Here is a 17,524-nt window from a genome sequence, read left to right on the forward strand (position 1 = left end):
GCATTTTCAATCCTAATAGTTAAAAAAATTGTCCCATACAATTTTTCTTATTTTGTTACCATTTTCCGTACATGTTGTGAGGGGTAACAAAAGAGGAAAGTAACAAAAATGTATGGAAATTCTGGGACACTTTTTGTCTCCCAGTGAGATTGAAAGTACTCGTGATTCTGAGTATACAATTGACCTGAAATTCCTTAAAAAAATCAAAATAAAAAAATTGGCAAAAAAAAAGAAATGCTCTTTAATGTTATATTAAGTAAAAAAAAGTATAACAGGGTCTAAGCAGATGTATATTTTTTTTCGCTTGAGCCACAATCATGTTTCGGATATTTCCGAATACTAGTCTATTGACTAACTATACGTAAATCTTTCTGATTTGAACTTTAGACACAAATACATGTTATTACTAGTAGAAAGACACATATATTTGATATATAGCGATTGCGATTGTGTTGGTTATTGCTATACTTTCCAAAGGTATAAAATATATACGACTACATTTATATATCCAAAAATATGGATTAGAAAATTTTTTCTTCAACATTTTTATTTCACAATTTTTTTTTTTTTTATGTTAGTATCTCTCTTGCCTAATTAACTAAAATAGTCATTAAAAACAAACAATTTTCAGTTTATTACCTCCCCTGTGGTCCTTCGGTCCTGATTTGGAACACAAACCCAAATCATCTAATTGCCTAACCTTTCACGATATTGCGTGGGAGTGCCGCCGCGCCTTGCATTATATAAATTAAATTTCTTTAGATCTGTATCTATGTATTTATATAATGTGAAGAGTCTATCTATCTAATTATTGAATAAGGATCGTATGTAATATTATTTCACTGTGATTACTTAAATCATAATTCTCTGCAAAATTCATTTTAGTGATTAAGTGAGTTATGATGCTTAACAAATTTAAATCTCGCGAGTGAATCTTTCAATAAAAAAACAAAAATCGGACAAAAATCTATCTGCATTGTCATTTTTTTTCAACAAACGCATCTATCCATCTCATATATACTGCGTTCTATCGCTATTTATAGCTTTAAACATCATTGTTTTTAATAGAATAAATTAATAGTTTAAAAAACACTATAAAACACGCTTTTATAATTGCACGTAAAAGCCAAAAATAAATTATGGATCGTTCAAGTTGTCTCTATTTGTGAGCTGAAGTTTAAAAACTATGTGCTTTTAATTATAATATTTGATTGTAAAAGCGTGGGGCGCTGGAACAGGAAAGACTTTTTGTATAACCACAGAATATATAAGTATAACTTGCTGATAAATCAAATTATGCTATGTTACGGGAAGGAGGTTACACAGATTGACGCGCTAACTGGAGTTGCAGCATGACTAGTAGGTTCTACATTAAACAGTCAAATCAATTAAAAGTCAGTGTTCAAAGTAGGTACCAGTTTGTCGAACTCAGACAAAATATGCGCTAGTAGCGAGGAGAGTCGACAGTCACCGACACTTAGAACGCCGCTTTTTTCCGGTAATCAAAGTACAAAAGGGAAAAGTGTCTACAGTGACAGGATGCAGAGTTCTTGTTCGTGGACGAGATATCTTTGGTTCTCTTTGGTAACCCTTAGGCGGCATACGTAAACGTTATGTTCTTATGCAACTTCATTCGCCAGGAAGTTCGAATTAGTATTTGTTTACAAGAAAGTCTTTCCTGTTCCAGCGCCCCACGCTTTTACAATCAAATATTATAATTAAAAGCACATAGTTTTTAAACTTCAGCTCACAAATAGAGACAACTTGAACGATCCATAATTTATTTTTGGCTTTTACGTGCAATTATAAAAGCGTGTTTTATAGTGTTTTTTAAACTATTAATTTATTTTATACTTTTTAGTCATTAATAATGAAATAAATACCTTTTAACATTTATACATAAAATTATTTCAAGTAGGCGGATTTTACATGCCATTTGTGGCTTAACGTGTACTTATTGCTAATTGCTACTTAATAATAACTAGCGGCTACCTTCTTATTACGGTATTATCATAAAAATGTTTATACCTAGTAAGTTATCCGTAAAAGATAGACAATATAGACATGTGCCATCGCGGACTTTTTGAAGACATTACAGAGACATACTTTCGCCATACATTGTTTTGAAGCTCTCAGCTAGTGGGATTTTGTTTGACTCGATTAGAAAATATTGTCACATTTCAACTAATTCAAACAAAATTTAAGTATTTCTTTTTTGCCGAGCCCCCCTTTATTTGCACTTAAGGGTCACAGGAAAACCATTACCCAACATATTTTAAATACAACGTTGATCTTTCTTTTATGCGGGGGGCTTTGCCCCCCGAGCCCCCCTTTGTTTGCTCTGAAAGGTCACAAGAAAACGCTAACCCAACTTATTTTAAATACTACGTTAATCTTTCTTTTATGCGGGGGCTTCGCCCCGAGCCCCCTTTTCGTTACTCTTAAGGGTAACAAGAAAACCCTAACCCAACTTATTTTAAATACAACGTTTATCTTTCTTTTATGCGGGGGCTTCGCCCCCGAGCCCCCTTTGTTTGCTCTTAAAGGTCACAAGAAAACACTAACCCAACTTATCTTAAATACTACGTTGATCTTTTTTTCTTCTAACCTAACCTAACCTAACCTAACCTAAACCAACTTATTTAAAATACAACGTTGATCTTTCTTTCATGCGGGGGCTTCGCCCCCCGAGCCCCCCTTTGTTTGCTCTTAAAGGTCACAAGAAAACGCTAACCCAACTAATTTTAAATACTACGTTAATCTTTCTTTTATGCTGGGGGCTTCGCCCCCCGAGCCCCCCTTTTCGTTACTCTTAAGGATCACAAGAAAACCCTAACCCAACTTATTTTAAATACTACGTTGATCTTTCTTTCATGCGGGGGGCTTCGCCCCCGAGCCCCCCTTTGTTTGCTCTTAAAGGTCACAAGAAAACGCTAACCCAACTTATTTTAAAAACAACGTTGATCTTTCTTTTATGCGGGGGGCTTCGCCCCCGAGCCCCCCTTTGTTTGCTCTTAAAGATCACAAGAAAACGCTAACCCAACTTATTTTAAATACTACGTTAATCTTTCTTTTATGCGGGGGGCTTCGCCCCCCGAGCCCCCCTTTGTTTACTCTAAAAGGTCACAAGAAAACGCTAACCCAACTTATCTTAAATACTACGTTGATCTTTCTTTCATGCGGGGGCTTCGCCCCCGAGCCCCCTTTGTTTGCTCTTAAAGGTCACAAGAAAACGCTAACCCAACTTATTCTAAATACAACGTTGATCTTTCTTTCATGCGGGGGCTTCGCCCCCGAGCCCCCTTTGTTTGCTCTTAAAGGTCACAAGAAAACGCTAACCCAACTTATCTTAAATACTACGTTGATCTTTCTTTCATGCGGGGGCTTCGCCCCCCGAGCCCCCCCTTTGTTTGCTCTTAAAGGTCACAAGAACACGCTAACCCAACTTATTCTAAATACTACGTTGATCTTTCTTTCATGCGGGGGGCTTCGCCCCCCGAGCCCCCCTTTGTTTGCTCTTAAAGGTCACAAGAAAACGCTAACCCAACTTATTCTAAATACTACGTTGATCTTTCTTTCATGCGGGGGCCTTTTCTTTACTCTTAAGGATCACAAGAAAACCTTAACCCAACTTATTTTAAATACAACGTTGATCTTTCTTTTATGCGGGGGCTTCGCCCCCGAGCCCCCCTTTGTTTGCTCTGAAAGGTCACAAGAAAACGCTAACCCAACTTATTTTAAATACTACGTTAATCTTTCTTTATGCGGGGGCGAAGCCCCCGAGCCCCCCTTTGTTTACTCTTAAAGGTCACAAGAAAACGCTAACCCAACTTATCTTAAATACTACGTTGATCTTTCTTTCATGCGGGGGCTTCGCCCCCGGGCCCCCTTTTCTTTACTCTTAAGGATCACAAGAAAACCCTAAACCAACTTATTTTAAATACAACGTTGATCTTTCTTTCATGCGGGGGGCTTGGCCCCCGAGCCCCCCTTTGTTTGCTCTTAAATGTCACAAGAAAACGCTAACCCAACTTATCTTAAATACTACGTTGATCTTTCTTTCATGCGGGGGCTTCGCCCCCCGAGCCCCCATTTGTTTGCTCTTAAATGTCACAAGAAAACGCTAACCCAACTTATCTTAAATACTACCTTGATTTTTCTTTCATGCGGGGGGCTTCGCCCCCCGAGCCCCCCTTTGTTTGCTCCTTAGGATCACAAGAAAACCCTAAACCAACTTATTTTAAATACAACGTTGATCTTTCTTTCATGCGGGGGGCTTCGCCCCCCGAGCCCCCCTTTGTTTGCTCTTAAATGTCACAAGAAAACGCTAACCCAACTTATCTTAAATACTACGTTGATCTTTCTTTCATGCGGGGGGCTTCGCCCCCGAGCCCCCCTTTGTTTGCTCTTAAAGGTCACAAGAAAACGCTAACCCAACTTATTTTAAAAACAACGTTGATCTTTCTTTCATGCGGGGGCTTCGCCCCCCGAGCCCCCCTTTGTTTGCTCTTAAAGGTCACAAGAAAACGCTAACCCAACTTATCTTAACTACTACGTTGATCTTTCTTTCATGCGGGGGCTTCGCCCCCCGAGCCCCCCTTTGTTTGCTCTTAAAGGTCACAAGAAAACGCTAACCCAACTTATTATAAATACTACGTTGATCTTTCTTTCATGCGTTTCATGCGGGGGGCTTGGCCCCCCGAGCCCCCCTTTGTTTGCTCTTAAATGTCACAAGAAAACGCTAACCCAACTTATCTTAAATACTACGTTGATCTTTCTTTCATGCGGGGGCTTCGCCCCCGAGCCCCCCTTTGTTTGCTCTTAAAGGTCACAAGAAAACGCTAACCCAACTTATTCTAAATACAACGTTGATCTTTCTTTCATGCGGGGGCTTGGCCCCCCGAGCCCCCCTTTGTTTGCTCTTAAAGGTCACAAGAAAACGCTAACCCAACTTATCTTAACTACTACGTTGATCTTTCTTTCATGCGGGGGCTTCGCCCCCCGAGCCCCCCTTTGTTTGCTCTTAAAGGTCACAAGAAAACGCTAACCCAACTTATTATAAATACTACGTTGATCTTTCTTTCATGCGGGGGGCTTGGCCCCCCGAGCCCCCCTTTGTTTGCTCTTAAAGGTCACAAGAAAACGCTAACCCAACTTATTCTAAATACTACGTTGATCTTTCTTTCATGCGGGGGCCTTTCCTTTACTCTTAAGGATCACAAGAAAACCTTAACCCAACTTATTTTAAATACAACGTTGATCTTTCTTTTATGCGGGGGGCTTCGCCCCCGAGCCCCCTTTGTTTGCTCTGAAAGGTCACAAGAAAACGCTAACCCAACTTATTTTAAATACTACGTTAATCTTTCTTTATGGGGGCGAAGCCCCCGAGCCCCCTTTGTTTACTCTTAAAGGTCACAAGAAAACGCTAACCCAACTTATCTTAAATACTACGTTGATCTTTCTTTCATGCGGGGGCTTCGCCCCCGAGCCCCCTTTTCTTTACTCTTAAGGATCACAAGAAAACCCTAAACCAACTTATTTTAAATACAACGTTGATCTTTCTTTCATGCGGGGGGCTTCGCCCCCGAGCCCCCCTTTGTTTGCTCTTAAGTATCACAAGAAAACGCTAACCCAGCTTATCTTAAATACTACGTTGATTTTTCTTTCATGCGGGGGCTTCGCCCCCCGAGCCCCCCTTTGTTTGCTCCTTAGGATCACAAGAAAACCCTAAACCAACTTATTTTAAATACAACGTTGATCTTTCTTTCATGCGGGGGGCTTCGCCCCCCGAGCCCCCCTTTGTTTGCTCTTAAATGTCACAAGAAAACGCTAACCCAACTTATCTTAAATACTACGTTGATCTTTCTTTCATGCGGGGGGCTTCGCCCCCCGAGCCCCCCTTTGGTTGCTCTTAAAGGTCACAAGAAAACGCTAACCCAACTTATTTTAAAAACAACGTTGATCTTTCTTTCATGCGGGGGGCTTCGCCCCCCGAGCCCCCCTTTGTTTGCTCTTAAAGGTCACAAGAAAACGCTAACCCAACTTATCTTAACTACTACGTTGATCTTTCTTTCATGCGGGGGCTTCGCCCCCGAGCCCCCTTTGTTTGCTCTTAAAGGTCACAAGAAAACGCTAACCCAACTTATTATAAATACTACGTTGATCTTTCTTTCATGCGTTTCATGCGGGGGGCTTGGCCCCCCGAGCCCCCCTTTGTTTGCTCTTAAATGTCACAAGAAAACGCTAACCCAACTTATCTTAAATACTACGTTGATCTTTCTTTCATGCGGGGCTTCGCCCCTGAGCCCCCCTTTGTTTGCTCTTAAAGGTCACAAGAAAACGCTAACCCAACTTATTCTAAATACAACGTTGATCTTTCTTTCATGCGGGGGGCTTGGCCCCCCGAGCCCCCCTTTGTTTGCTCTTAAAGGTCACAAGAAAACGCTAACCCAACTTATCTTAACTACTACGTTGATCTTTCTTTCATGCGGGGGGCTTCGCCCCCCGAGCCCCCCTTTGTTTGCTCTTAAAGGTCACAAGAAAACGCTAACCCAACTTATTATAAATACTACGTTGATCTTTCTTTCATGCGGGGGGCTTGGCCCCCCGAGCCCCCTTTGTTTGCTCTTAAAGGTCACAAGAAAACGCTAACCCAACTTATTCTAAATACTACGTTGATCTTTCTTTCATGCGGGGGCCTTTCCTTTACTCTTAAGGATCACAAGAAAACCTTAACCCAACTTATTTTAAATACAACGTTGATCTTTCTTTTATGCGGGGGCTTCGCCCCCCGAGCCCCCCTTTGTTTGCTCTGAAAGGTCACAAGAAAACGCTAACCCAACTTATTTTAAATACTACGTTAATCTTTCTTTTATGCGGGGGGCTTCGCCCCCCGAGCCCCCTTTTCTTTACTCTTAAGGATCACAAGAAAACCCTAAACCAACTTATTTTAAATACAACGTTGATCTTTCTTTCATGCGGGGGCTTCGCCCCCCGAGCCCCCCTTTGTTTGCTCTTAAATGTCACAAGAAAACGCTAACCCAACTTATCTTAAATACTACGTTGATCTTTCTTTCATGCGGGGGGCTTCGCCCCCCGAGCCCCCCTTTGTTTGCTCTTAAAGGTCACAAGAAAACGCTAACCCAACTTACTCTAAATACTACGTTGATCTTTCTTTCTTGCATTTCTAGCCCCCCTTTTCTTTACTCTTAAGGATCACAAGAAAACCTTAACCAAACTTATTTTAAATACAACGTTGATCTTTCTTTTATGCGGGGGCTTCGCCCCCGAGCCCCCTTTGTTTGCTTCCAGTTCATATCTTCCGGCTCCATCATCAGACCTTGAATTCTAATCGTAGTCAAAGTTAGGGCTTGCATTCCGGAATTCCGGAATCTCGAAATTCCGGAATTTCGGACAATTTTTCCGATATTACAGTTCCGGAATTGCAACACATAATCTCGAAAATTCCGGAATTGAAAAAAGATATATTTTTGAACGAAAACGTGTAATATCAGCCTGGTTATTTTACAAAACTACTACCGCGTCTATAAAAGATATGTAAATTCATTAAGTTAGACACTCCTCGGATTCAGGTAGTGCCTATTTTATGACCAAAGGGTTGCCAGGGCTAGTTAGAGCGAGATAGTGTAGTTTTAACCCGCTAATATTATACCATTGTCACTTTCTGGTTTTGCTCTCAATTGTTTTAGCTAATAAGTGAAATATATAATCATTTTAAAGTAAATATTTGTTGTAGAAAGTTTTGTTTTGTGATAATTTAAAATTACTAGCCGGGAGTTGAGTGTTATGCTCGAATACTGAAGGACAATTAAACATAAATAACATTAGGTACATTATTAATATTATTATTTTATTGTCGTTATTTATGCTCAATTTATTAGATCGAACTTATATTTCAGTAATAATCTAAATTAATCGGTATTAAAAGCGGCATAAACTCAAAATTTTACTTCTTTTCTCATAGCACTGAATATTTTAGGCATACAGTCTTAAGTTCAGAAGCAAATCGTAGTATTTAGTATTACATTCATTCACAAGCATAACGTCGTAGTTACTTTATACACTTTTCACAAAGACGTGTGCATATTTTACTAAACTCTATCTAAGTCTATTACCACTTACCACAAAATCAAAAGATTTGAGAAGCAAATGTATGGAAAATGATGTTAAAAGAATGATTTATTTTTTTACAAAAAATTAAGGTGTAGGTACATGTAGGTACCTAGGAATAAATCATAAAATCTGTCTTTTTGGGCTAGGTTGGATATCTTTTGTCCCTACTCGAGTCTGATAAAGGTAATTCAATATTTATTTTATTATAGTTATGTGAACAAGACGTTATGCAATTCTTGTAAATTATTATTTTTATATTATTTCGATGCTCAATGAATAAAAAAATAACTTTAACGTTGACCACTATCAGAAAACTGGCACTAAAACCTCGTTTGTATCGTTAACTGTATTAGTTCGAAATACCTTGCAAGACCGATTTTGACGCAAAATGGGCTTTCCTGTAAAATTACTAAAATGAAAATTTCGGTGTTATACGCCTTTCAGGTACGGAGTTATTGTCTTAAACGTCGATTTATAACAAATTTCAGTTTAAAATTGTATTATTTCATCAAAAATCCACCAGAAAACCAAACCAAAAAAATTGTTCAATTCCGGAACTAGTTCCGGAATTCCGGAATTGAAGTCCAATCTCGAAAACCAGTTCCGGAATTGAAAACCGTCCGATATTGCAAGCCCTAGTCAAAGTTCATTACAAGACTTTTCTAAGAAGCCCAAAAACAGCTATGATACGATGTTCTATCATGTAGTTCCAGTTCATATCTTCCGGCTCCATCATCAGACCTTGAAACCTAATCGTAGTCAAAGTTCATTACAAGACTTTTCTAAGAAGCCCAAAAACAGCTATGATACGATGTTCCATCATGTAATTCCAGCTCATATCTTCCGGCTCCATCATCAGACCTTGAAACCTAATTGTAGTCAAAGTTCATTACAAGACTTTCCTAAGAAGCCCAAAAACAGCTATGATACGATGTTCCATGATGTAGTTCCAGTTCATATCTTCCGGCTCCATCATCAGACCTTGAAACCTAATCGTAGTCAAAGTTCATTACAAGACTTTTCTAAGAAACCCAAAAACAGCTATGATACGATGTTCCATCATGTAGTTCCAGTTCATATCTTTCGGCTTCATCATCAGACCTTGAAACCTAATTGTAGTCAAAGTTCATTACAAGACTTTTCTAAGAAACCCAAAAACGGCTATGATACGAGGTTCCATCATGTAGTTCCAGTTCATATCTTCCGGCTCCATCATCAGATCAGCTCAACAGTACCATATTTTTGTATTGTCATCGGAACTACATATAGCTGCCAATTTTCATTACGCTACGACTCCTGGAAGTTGGTTAAATTAGCCTCCGCAGATTCCATTACATACATAGTTACATACACGACGACCTAATAAAAGCGTGTTAAAAATGAACATTAACTGAAGAACGTTTCAATTATGAGGCCTAAAAAATCGGTCGATTATGGGATACATAGGTACTTTAATATTTACTATATAAGACCGGGTCACTCACGCACACACAGTCAAAGCATGCTCTATATATTTCACTCCACACCGAGGAGCATTTTTAATGACCGCGCGCAATGGCATCCCGACGCAGACCGCGGGCTTCAGATCTCCGCGAACGAATGACCCGATCTTACATTGTTAATATGCCATTGTCTCAGAGTTTGTTATTAAATACCTGCAGTAAAATGGACCAACAAACTAACCTATTTTCTCTTGAACAGGGCGCGCCGCCCGGCCCGTGGGACATGAAAGGCGCGCACGCTCACGCTCTCCACCACCAGGGGGCGCCACAACCGCACCCCCCCTACGTGCCCCAGTACTCCTGGTACCAAACTGACGCGAACCCTGGACTTTTGACGTGAGTTTCCCTTTAATACCTTTAGTTTTGATGGAGTGTTAGTTCATCTCTCAATCACTATGGTGCGCTGCAACTCTCGTTGTACCAAACAGATGCAAGGCCCGGAATTTTTACGTGAGTATCTACTTTAGCTATAAATTTTATTAAACAGGCAAATATCTATTAGACCTGGAACTTCGGGATAAGCTCATGGAACCATTTTTGACGTAAGTTTAATTATTATGGTCTCAATTCATGTCACGTCTACTTGACCTGGAACTTCTGGAAGTTAACAACCTTTACAGCGCTACAGCTGCCCCTTCTAATAAAATACACGCATAGGTAATAATGTAAATACTAATTCATCTTGTTGAAATTAATATTATACACATAAACGCAATCTCCAGAGGGCGCCACAGGTCTTGAACGCTTGATGTAAGTGGTTTCATTTTATACATTCAAAATCTCTCGTCAAATTCTGGACGAACTTCTGGACAATTTACTTCTAGACCTGGAAAAATACCAAGTAAGTGTTTAAACAACATCGTCGTGCCCAGTTATGGAGCAGTTCATGCGATGAAAGCTGGCTAGGCACTGCTGGGCACTGACTAGAATTTACATTTTTTTTTATTTAACAACTATTGGAAAAAAAGAAAATGATATATTTTTTTTTTATTTTTTGGTGAGGCGAGTTCGAGTCTCGCTTGATGTTTTGCGAAAAAATATGGCAAGGAAAATCATTTTTAGTATGTTTTTTAAGGAATAGTAGAATTGTTAGCTTCTATTTTATAAATAAAACATAACATGTACAAGTTTCTAATGGGGTGGCAACGCGCATGTGACACTGTTTGAGTTGCAGGCGTCCATAGGTTACGGTGACCGCTTTACATCAGGCGGGCCGTATACTTGTTTGCCACCGACGTAGTATAAAAAAAAAAACATAAACATAATTTTTATTGAAAACAAGTATTGCATATTTACATTACATCCAACAAATACTTAAAATACTTGTTTCTTATTTTTAAATTCGCCATGTTTTCAGCCACGACTAGGTATTTACTTTATTCGAAGATTTTGCACATATTCAATGTTTGTCCGTCTAAGGCACTTAGATAATGTAGACAGTAAAAAAAAGATTGCTAGAAAAAAATATATTTTATAATAATTATCTCACTATCAAGTATTTTATAAGTTCTTACTCTGATATAAATTATAGGTAAATGTGCTTAAAAATCCAAATATGCCTATAGCAAGCTTTCAGCGCACGTAATGTCATACTGCTACTAAGATTACTATTAAATTAAAAATACCAGTGTTCAACAGTGACCCAGTAGATGACACTTTTAATTTATAATTGCCTATAGTTGTCATGCTCTCTAAATTATTTTTCTCACGGCACCCACATTCGCGAATTTCCTTTTTTCCATATGGGGAACTGGTATAGATAGCCTTAAGGCATTAAGTCAGCCATTTGTACTTTTTTTATTTGTACAATAACGTTTAAATAAATAAATAAACGTGACAGAAAAATTTCATCTATTGAGCATTTCTCTGGTACTTTTACTTTAATTAGTACTAGTACTATTACTAGTACTAGCAGTACTATTACTGTTACTAGCAATACTAGCAGTCGGATCCTGGCAAGTATAGTCTCCTTTTTTATTGCAGTCCGATGCAGTTGCAGTATTACTCGAACTATTGCTGACAGTAACTCGACACATCTGACGATGCTGATATTCAAATAGGTAAGTGTTTTAATTGTTGTAAATATGGACGTGTTACTTGAAAGTAAAAATTATAAGTGAGAGAATGCCTGATGGCATTAAGTTCGCCTTTTGGATATTAAGTTCTTTTGTGCGATAAAGTTTATATAAAAAAATTACGATATTTTATTCTTTTCAATTTACTTAGGTATAATGATTAATGTCAATATTTTTAATAAAAATAAAATGTATAGGTAATTATAAGTTCTTGAATTTTGACCACATGACAGACTCGAGAAAATTATTATAAATAAAAATAAATAAATTGCATAATTTATAAATAAATTGCATAAAATTATTTTACTTTCTGTATAATGTTTCTGTATAATGTAGTCATAGAAAGGTACTGATTTTTATATATCCGTGTCAGATAATTCAACAAATTATTCTGACTTTTTAAAATATTGATTTCTATTTCTTTTTGTCCACAGGGTATGGCCTGCAGTGTAACAGCTCTCTGGCAACGTAAGTCCACGATAGTGAAATTCAAAATGGCGAACGCCACAAAATGGCGGACTTACCTGTCAAGTTGAAATGACAGCCATGTCATTTTTAACGCACAAGAGCTGTATGTGAATTACTTGTATCGGCACAACCAACTCTAACTTTAAGAGAATTATTTAATAAAATCAACTAAAATCATTGTAAATTTTTATAATTAACTAAAAATAAGATGTAATTGTTAAAAAAAGGTTATTTGTACATGTTATAGGACAATTGTGTTTTTACTACAATTTTTGCGTTTTGGAGTTTTTATTTATTTTGTCTTGCGTCAAATATAAGAAATAATAGTTCCTATTATCAAATGCCATTTTATTTTGGAAATAAATAAAAACTTTTTTATAAGTTTTTAATGCTTTTAAATATCAAGCTAAAGATTTATTTTCATATTTGACGTTTGCAAAAGTGTCGAAATTGTAGGAAAAATGCAAAAATTGGAGATGTGACAGATTCTGATGTGTCTTTAAAACTATTCCAATTTATTTTATTCCCTCCAAGATTTTACCAAGAATTAATTGTTTTTAAGAACACTCAATTTCAATGCAATATTTTGTAATTTAAATCCTGCATCAAGAATAATAACATTTCAATCTATTTCGCAGTATATTATGTATAATTATTTTTTATTACTCTAAAATCTAAATTGAGCATTGAAAAATTATAAATTCCTGCACTTAATTCTATGATAATGCTCTAATTTTGAACAAAAACTGTGACGTTCTTTATTAAAAGCTACTATATTCTCGTTTACCATAAAGAAGATATTTGCTCGTGTTTTCATACGAATTACCAGTTAGAGCGTCCTTATGTATAATCGACAATGTGGTGCAGTTAAGGTGTTAAATATAGATACGGACAAAGTGCAAAAAATATGTATACACGATTTTATTGCTTATAAGTTAGAGATGTGGATATATTTTGGCAATTTGTCCGTGTCTATATTTAATGCTTTTACTTTACTTTTTTATCGTGAACGGCATAAATGAGCTTTAATACATTTTTTATTTATATAAAGAATCCATTGAACACAAACCAGTCTGTTGTGATAAATAATTTTAAGTTTTTTTTTTTATAGAACAATATTGTTTTGATCTAAAATTAATTAATTTATTACAGTGTTTGTGCAAAAATTGTGTTCTGAATGCAACCTTTTTATTTAAGCTATAAATTTTATTTTTAATTTCTACTGCAATTTCAATATTTTAGTCTATTCAAAAAAAAATCCAATATTCACGCTAGAATAGTAAAAAAAGTTTTTATCGAGAAATAAAATCATGTAGGTAATTTCAATTGCTCAATAATTTCAATATTTTTATGCAAAATACATATTTATATTTTTAAAATATCTGTTAGGCAATTATTATATGTCGTATATTAAAATTAAACATGTACATAATAAAAAATGATGTGTTCTTATATTTTAAAAATATAAATGTGTGTTTTATATTTTGAATGGACTAAAATATTTTATTATATATGGGACATTACGGGGAGAAAATGTAAATATATTTTGTATTATATAGAGAAAAGTATACATATAAATATAAGTAGATAGTTTAATTACTTTATAACTACTGTATTATAAGGAAAGTGGAATAAGAAAAAAGTGAATTAATTTCTTTTGTCAAAATAAAAAGAGTAAAAGGCTTTGTGTTATTATTTCATTTTTTACGTATGAAACTCCTACTTACACTCTTATGTATGCAAGGGCCACAAAAAAATGAGACGATGGCAGTTGGAGGATCCGAAAGAATGCCGAAATTGAGGAACTAGTAGCCGAGCCAAATATAATAGGTGAAACCAAAGCGCATCGTCTCCCTTGGCTAGGTCACTTTGAAAGTATGGGTGAAGATCAGTCAAAAGAGCCTACTTGGGAAGACCGAATGGACGCCGTCCTGCTGGACACCCAAAATATCGTTGGGAGGATAGAGTGGAGGTAGACCTCCGTGAGCTCTGCGTCGGCGAAAGCTGGCGCGATACCGCTCAACACCGAGCAAAATGGCGTGCTCTTGTGTTGGAGGCCAAAACTCATTTTGGGTTATCGCGCCAGCCAAGGAAGTAAGTAAGCCATAAGACCGTGTTGTAATACCTATGTTAACCCTTAAATGCATAGTGATGCATGTATGCATCATGCATTTTTGAATTTATTGGCAGTATGTTGAAATTCAAATTTCAATGAATCTTTTTCAAGGTCCTTTAAGGGTTAAACAAATAAAGTTTTTGAATCTTAGTGTCACATATTTTTGCGGCTTCCGAAGAGTAATATCAAAAGGGATCCCGTATGTATTCACATATGATCCAGTATGTATGTCTAGTCATAGTGCATAGACTGCCATCTCTAGACGCAAGATTAAAACCTTTGAACCTGAATTTTGAATATTTGTATGTAGTAATTGGGAGCGCTGTTCAATTTGTCCATAAAATAATATAAATAATAACCCCCTTATTCATAAACGGTCACTAAAGTTATCAAGCCGATAAAGTTCGTTTGTCCCTTTCTATCACACCAATACGTCGGTAAGGGACAAGCGATCTTTATCGGCTTTGATAACTTTAGTGAGCGTTTATGAATAACGGGATAAATATATAAATATTGGGAACACCTTACACAGATCAACTTAGCCCTAAATTAAGCAAGGCTTGTACTATGGGTGCTAAGTGACGATATACATACTTAAATAGATAAATACATACTTATATACATAGAAAACATCCATGACGTAGGAACAAATATTTGTGCTCATCACACAAATAAATGCCCTTACCGTGATTCGAACCCGGGACCGCGGCTTCGCAGGCAGGGTCATTACGTGCTCAGACCGGTCGTCAACTCACATATGATCCAGTATGTTTGTGAAGTCACAGTGCATAGACTGCCATCTCTCGACACAGGATTAAAACCTTTGAAAATTAATTTTGAAAATTTGTAAGTAGTAAGTTTTGGGAGCGCTGTTCAAGTTCTTCATAAATTGAATGACATTTTCTGACATTTACGCTACCGGTAATGTATGTTAAAGCACAGTATAAGAAAGAGTTTTATCATACAGTATGGCCACTCCCGCTCCCCGCTGAAAGTGCCGCCCACCCCCTCTCGGTTAACTCACAGTTACCGCCTGTCAAAAACGCGAACAGTCGACCTGTCATATTTCACTCATACAAGCATGGTACGCGTTCACCTACACGAGCTTAGACTGTGTGCTAGGAACGCGCCTCTTTCATATATTTGATCGCCAGTGTCCGAGGTGTGGTTAAACTCAGGTTAAAGTATGTATGTATATGTTTAAAAGTTATATTATTCAGACTATTATACTTTTTAGCCCAGAAGTAATTCAAGTCTTACTGAGTGGGGAATTTTTCTTTAGTATACTTTTTACTGGCCATAATTTACTATGCGCCATTGCCGTAGACTTATTCATTAGAAAAATGCACAATTATCTTAAATATTTTTTGAAAGCTACACAAAAACAGCTAGCCAATGTTATTTTATACATTGAACTTCTGCGAAAATAATAGCAATTGTTATACGGGGGTGAAAAGTTGCATTTAAGCAGAGTGTAGAATTGAAAAACGAGCAAGTATAAAGATCCTATAGTTAAACCAAGAGCGAAGCGAGTGGTTCGAGAATAGAATCCTGAACTTGGCGAATTTTTCAACACAAGAGAAGTAAGCAATGTTATTTTATACATCAAAAAACTTCTGCGAAATTAATAGTTATTTTTCTATTCCCATACATGATGTTATTCGTTATTTACAGGGTCATCTTTAAAACTTTACGTAAGAAAAATCTATAGTCTATTACCCAAAAAGGTATTTGTTTGCTTTGTAGCAGTGTGTTTTTGGATTTTAATTCACTGCGTGGGTAAAAAGTCCAGGAAACAGTGTGTATTTTACGAAAGTTATTTTAGGAAACTATTAAAAGCATGTTTGTATAAAAAGATTAAATATGCAACGGTGGTTAATAATAATAATAATAATAACAGGCCTTTGCATCTATAACAGATGATTCAAGCAGCATCCTTGCGACACTTACGTTCGTGGCTGTATAGCCCAATTCGAGAGAGGATCCCTCGTCCGCACACACGACAGGTGTATGCTCCCCCAGATGGGCGGGGGTTAGAGGTGGTTAACTAAGTCAAAAAATACATATGGCGTCTTTATTAAAGTTTTTCGGCTTCACTTCAAATTGTTACCCACGCCACTCGTCTTTTTTGACCTCTTGCATAAAATACTATAACATCTATCAAAACTTAGTTTGACTCTAATGGTCAAAGCTTAGTTTGACTCTAATGGTGCTCCCACACTGTCGCACCATGTTATATAGCATTAATAACAGCTCAGTGTGAGAGCACCTTAAAACAAAAAAGTATCCACCAGTGTGCACTAACCTTAACAACTAACGATCGATATGGTGCGCGGGCGCAAAAACAAAAATCCCTTTGCCGCGCCGCGACATCTGCCGGACGATTCAATAACCTTCGTAATTGTCCGCCATTTTAATTAAGAGGAAATAGGTAACGTTTTTCGCAAAATAGTTGTACGTAGTTCCCATTTTCCCTAGTCTTGAAAGCGTAGCAAATATTCGATTACTCAATATAGTATAAAATATTTTGTATTATTTTATTAGGAATCAGCTATTTATACCTTTGACTTTTATATATTTTTTCTATAATTATATAATGGAAAAAAACCTTTCAAAAATCTTAGTACATTAGTCTATTTTACCAAGAAGAAAATCGTTGGAAAAGATACATAAATAAACCAAATACACGTATTTTTTCTCAAATTTGTCTATAGAGCTATTGACTTAATAATCGCACGTGGTATCTATCAATAATAGTTATTTGTTATACAAGGGGGCAAAGTTGTATTTTAACGCCGAGTGTGGAATTGAAAAACGAGCAAGTGAAAGGATTCTATGCGAGTGGTTCGAGAATAGAATCCTGAACTTGCGAGTTTTTTAACACACGAGAAGTAAAATACATTTGCACCCGAGTGTAACACAAAACTTTTCCCCTCACTATAGCGAGGAAACTATAACGCAAAAAATGCGTTTATCACTGCTTCCAGTAGTTCCACAGGTGGTAAATCATCTTTATTACTAGATTCACCTACTTTTATCAATTTTAAAGCAGTTAATTTGACTTTATTCAGTCAAATTACTTTACCTAGTGGATAAAATGCGTTTTTACCCGCTGGTATTAAAGGACAAAACACGTGTTTCCGAGCTAGGAGGGGAAAAATATATTATTTTGATAACACAATTTATTTAGTAACAGCCAGATTCGAAGTAATAAATATTAGATATAAATA

The 17,524-nt window shown here is 36.8% G+C and overlaps 1 protein-coding gene across 2 annotated transcripts in view; it reads left to right on the forward strand.

The window, feature by feature from the left end:
- The window catches only part of LOC125238685 (homeotic protein distal-less), a 174,747-nt gene extending 160,895 nt beyond the window's left edge, over positions 1-13,852 (forward strand). Inside the window, exons 7-9 of one of the 2 annotated variants that reach the window (XM_048146080.1) lie at positions 9,835-9,971; positions 11,619-11,695; positions 12,145-13,852. In XM_048146080.1, coding sequence (XP_048002037.1) covers positions 9,835-9,971; positions 11,619-11,655 — 174 coding nt within the window. In that variant the 3' untranslated portion in view covers positions 11,656-11,695; positions 12,145-13,852. The remainder of the gene's footprint in view (positions 1-9,834; positions 9,972-11,618; positions 11,696-12,144) is intronic. The other variant, XM_048146082.1, reaches the window with a different exon arrangement.
- The last annotated feature ends 3,672 nt before the right edge of the window (positions 13,853-17,524 follow it).

The sequence above is a fragment of the Leguminivora glycinivorella genome, chromosome 24 (assembly GCF_023078275.1).
Source record: "Leguminivora glycinivorella isolate SPB_JAAS2020 chromosome 24, LegGlyc_1.1, whole genome shotgun sequence".
Classification (NCBI taxonomy): Eukaryota; Metazoa; Arthropoda; class Insecta; order Lepidoptera; family Tortricidae; genus Leguminivora; species Leguminivora glycinivorella.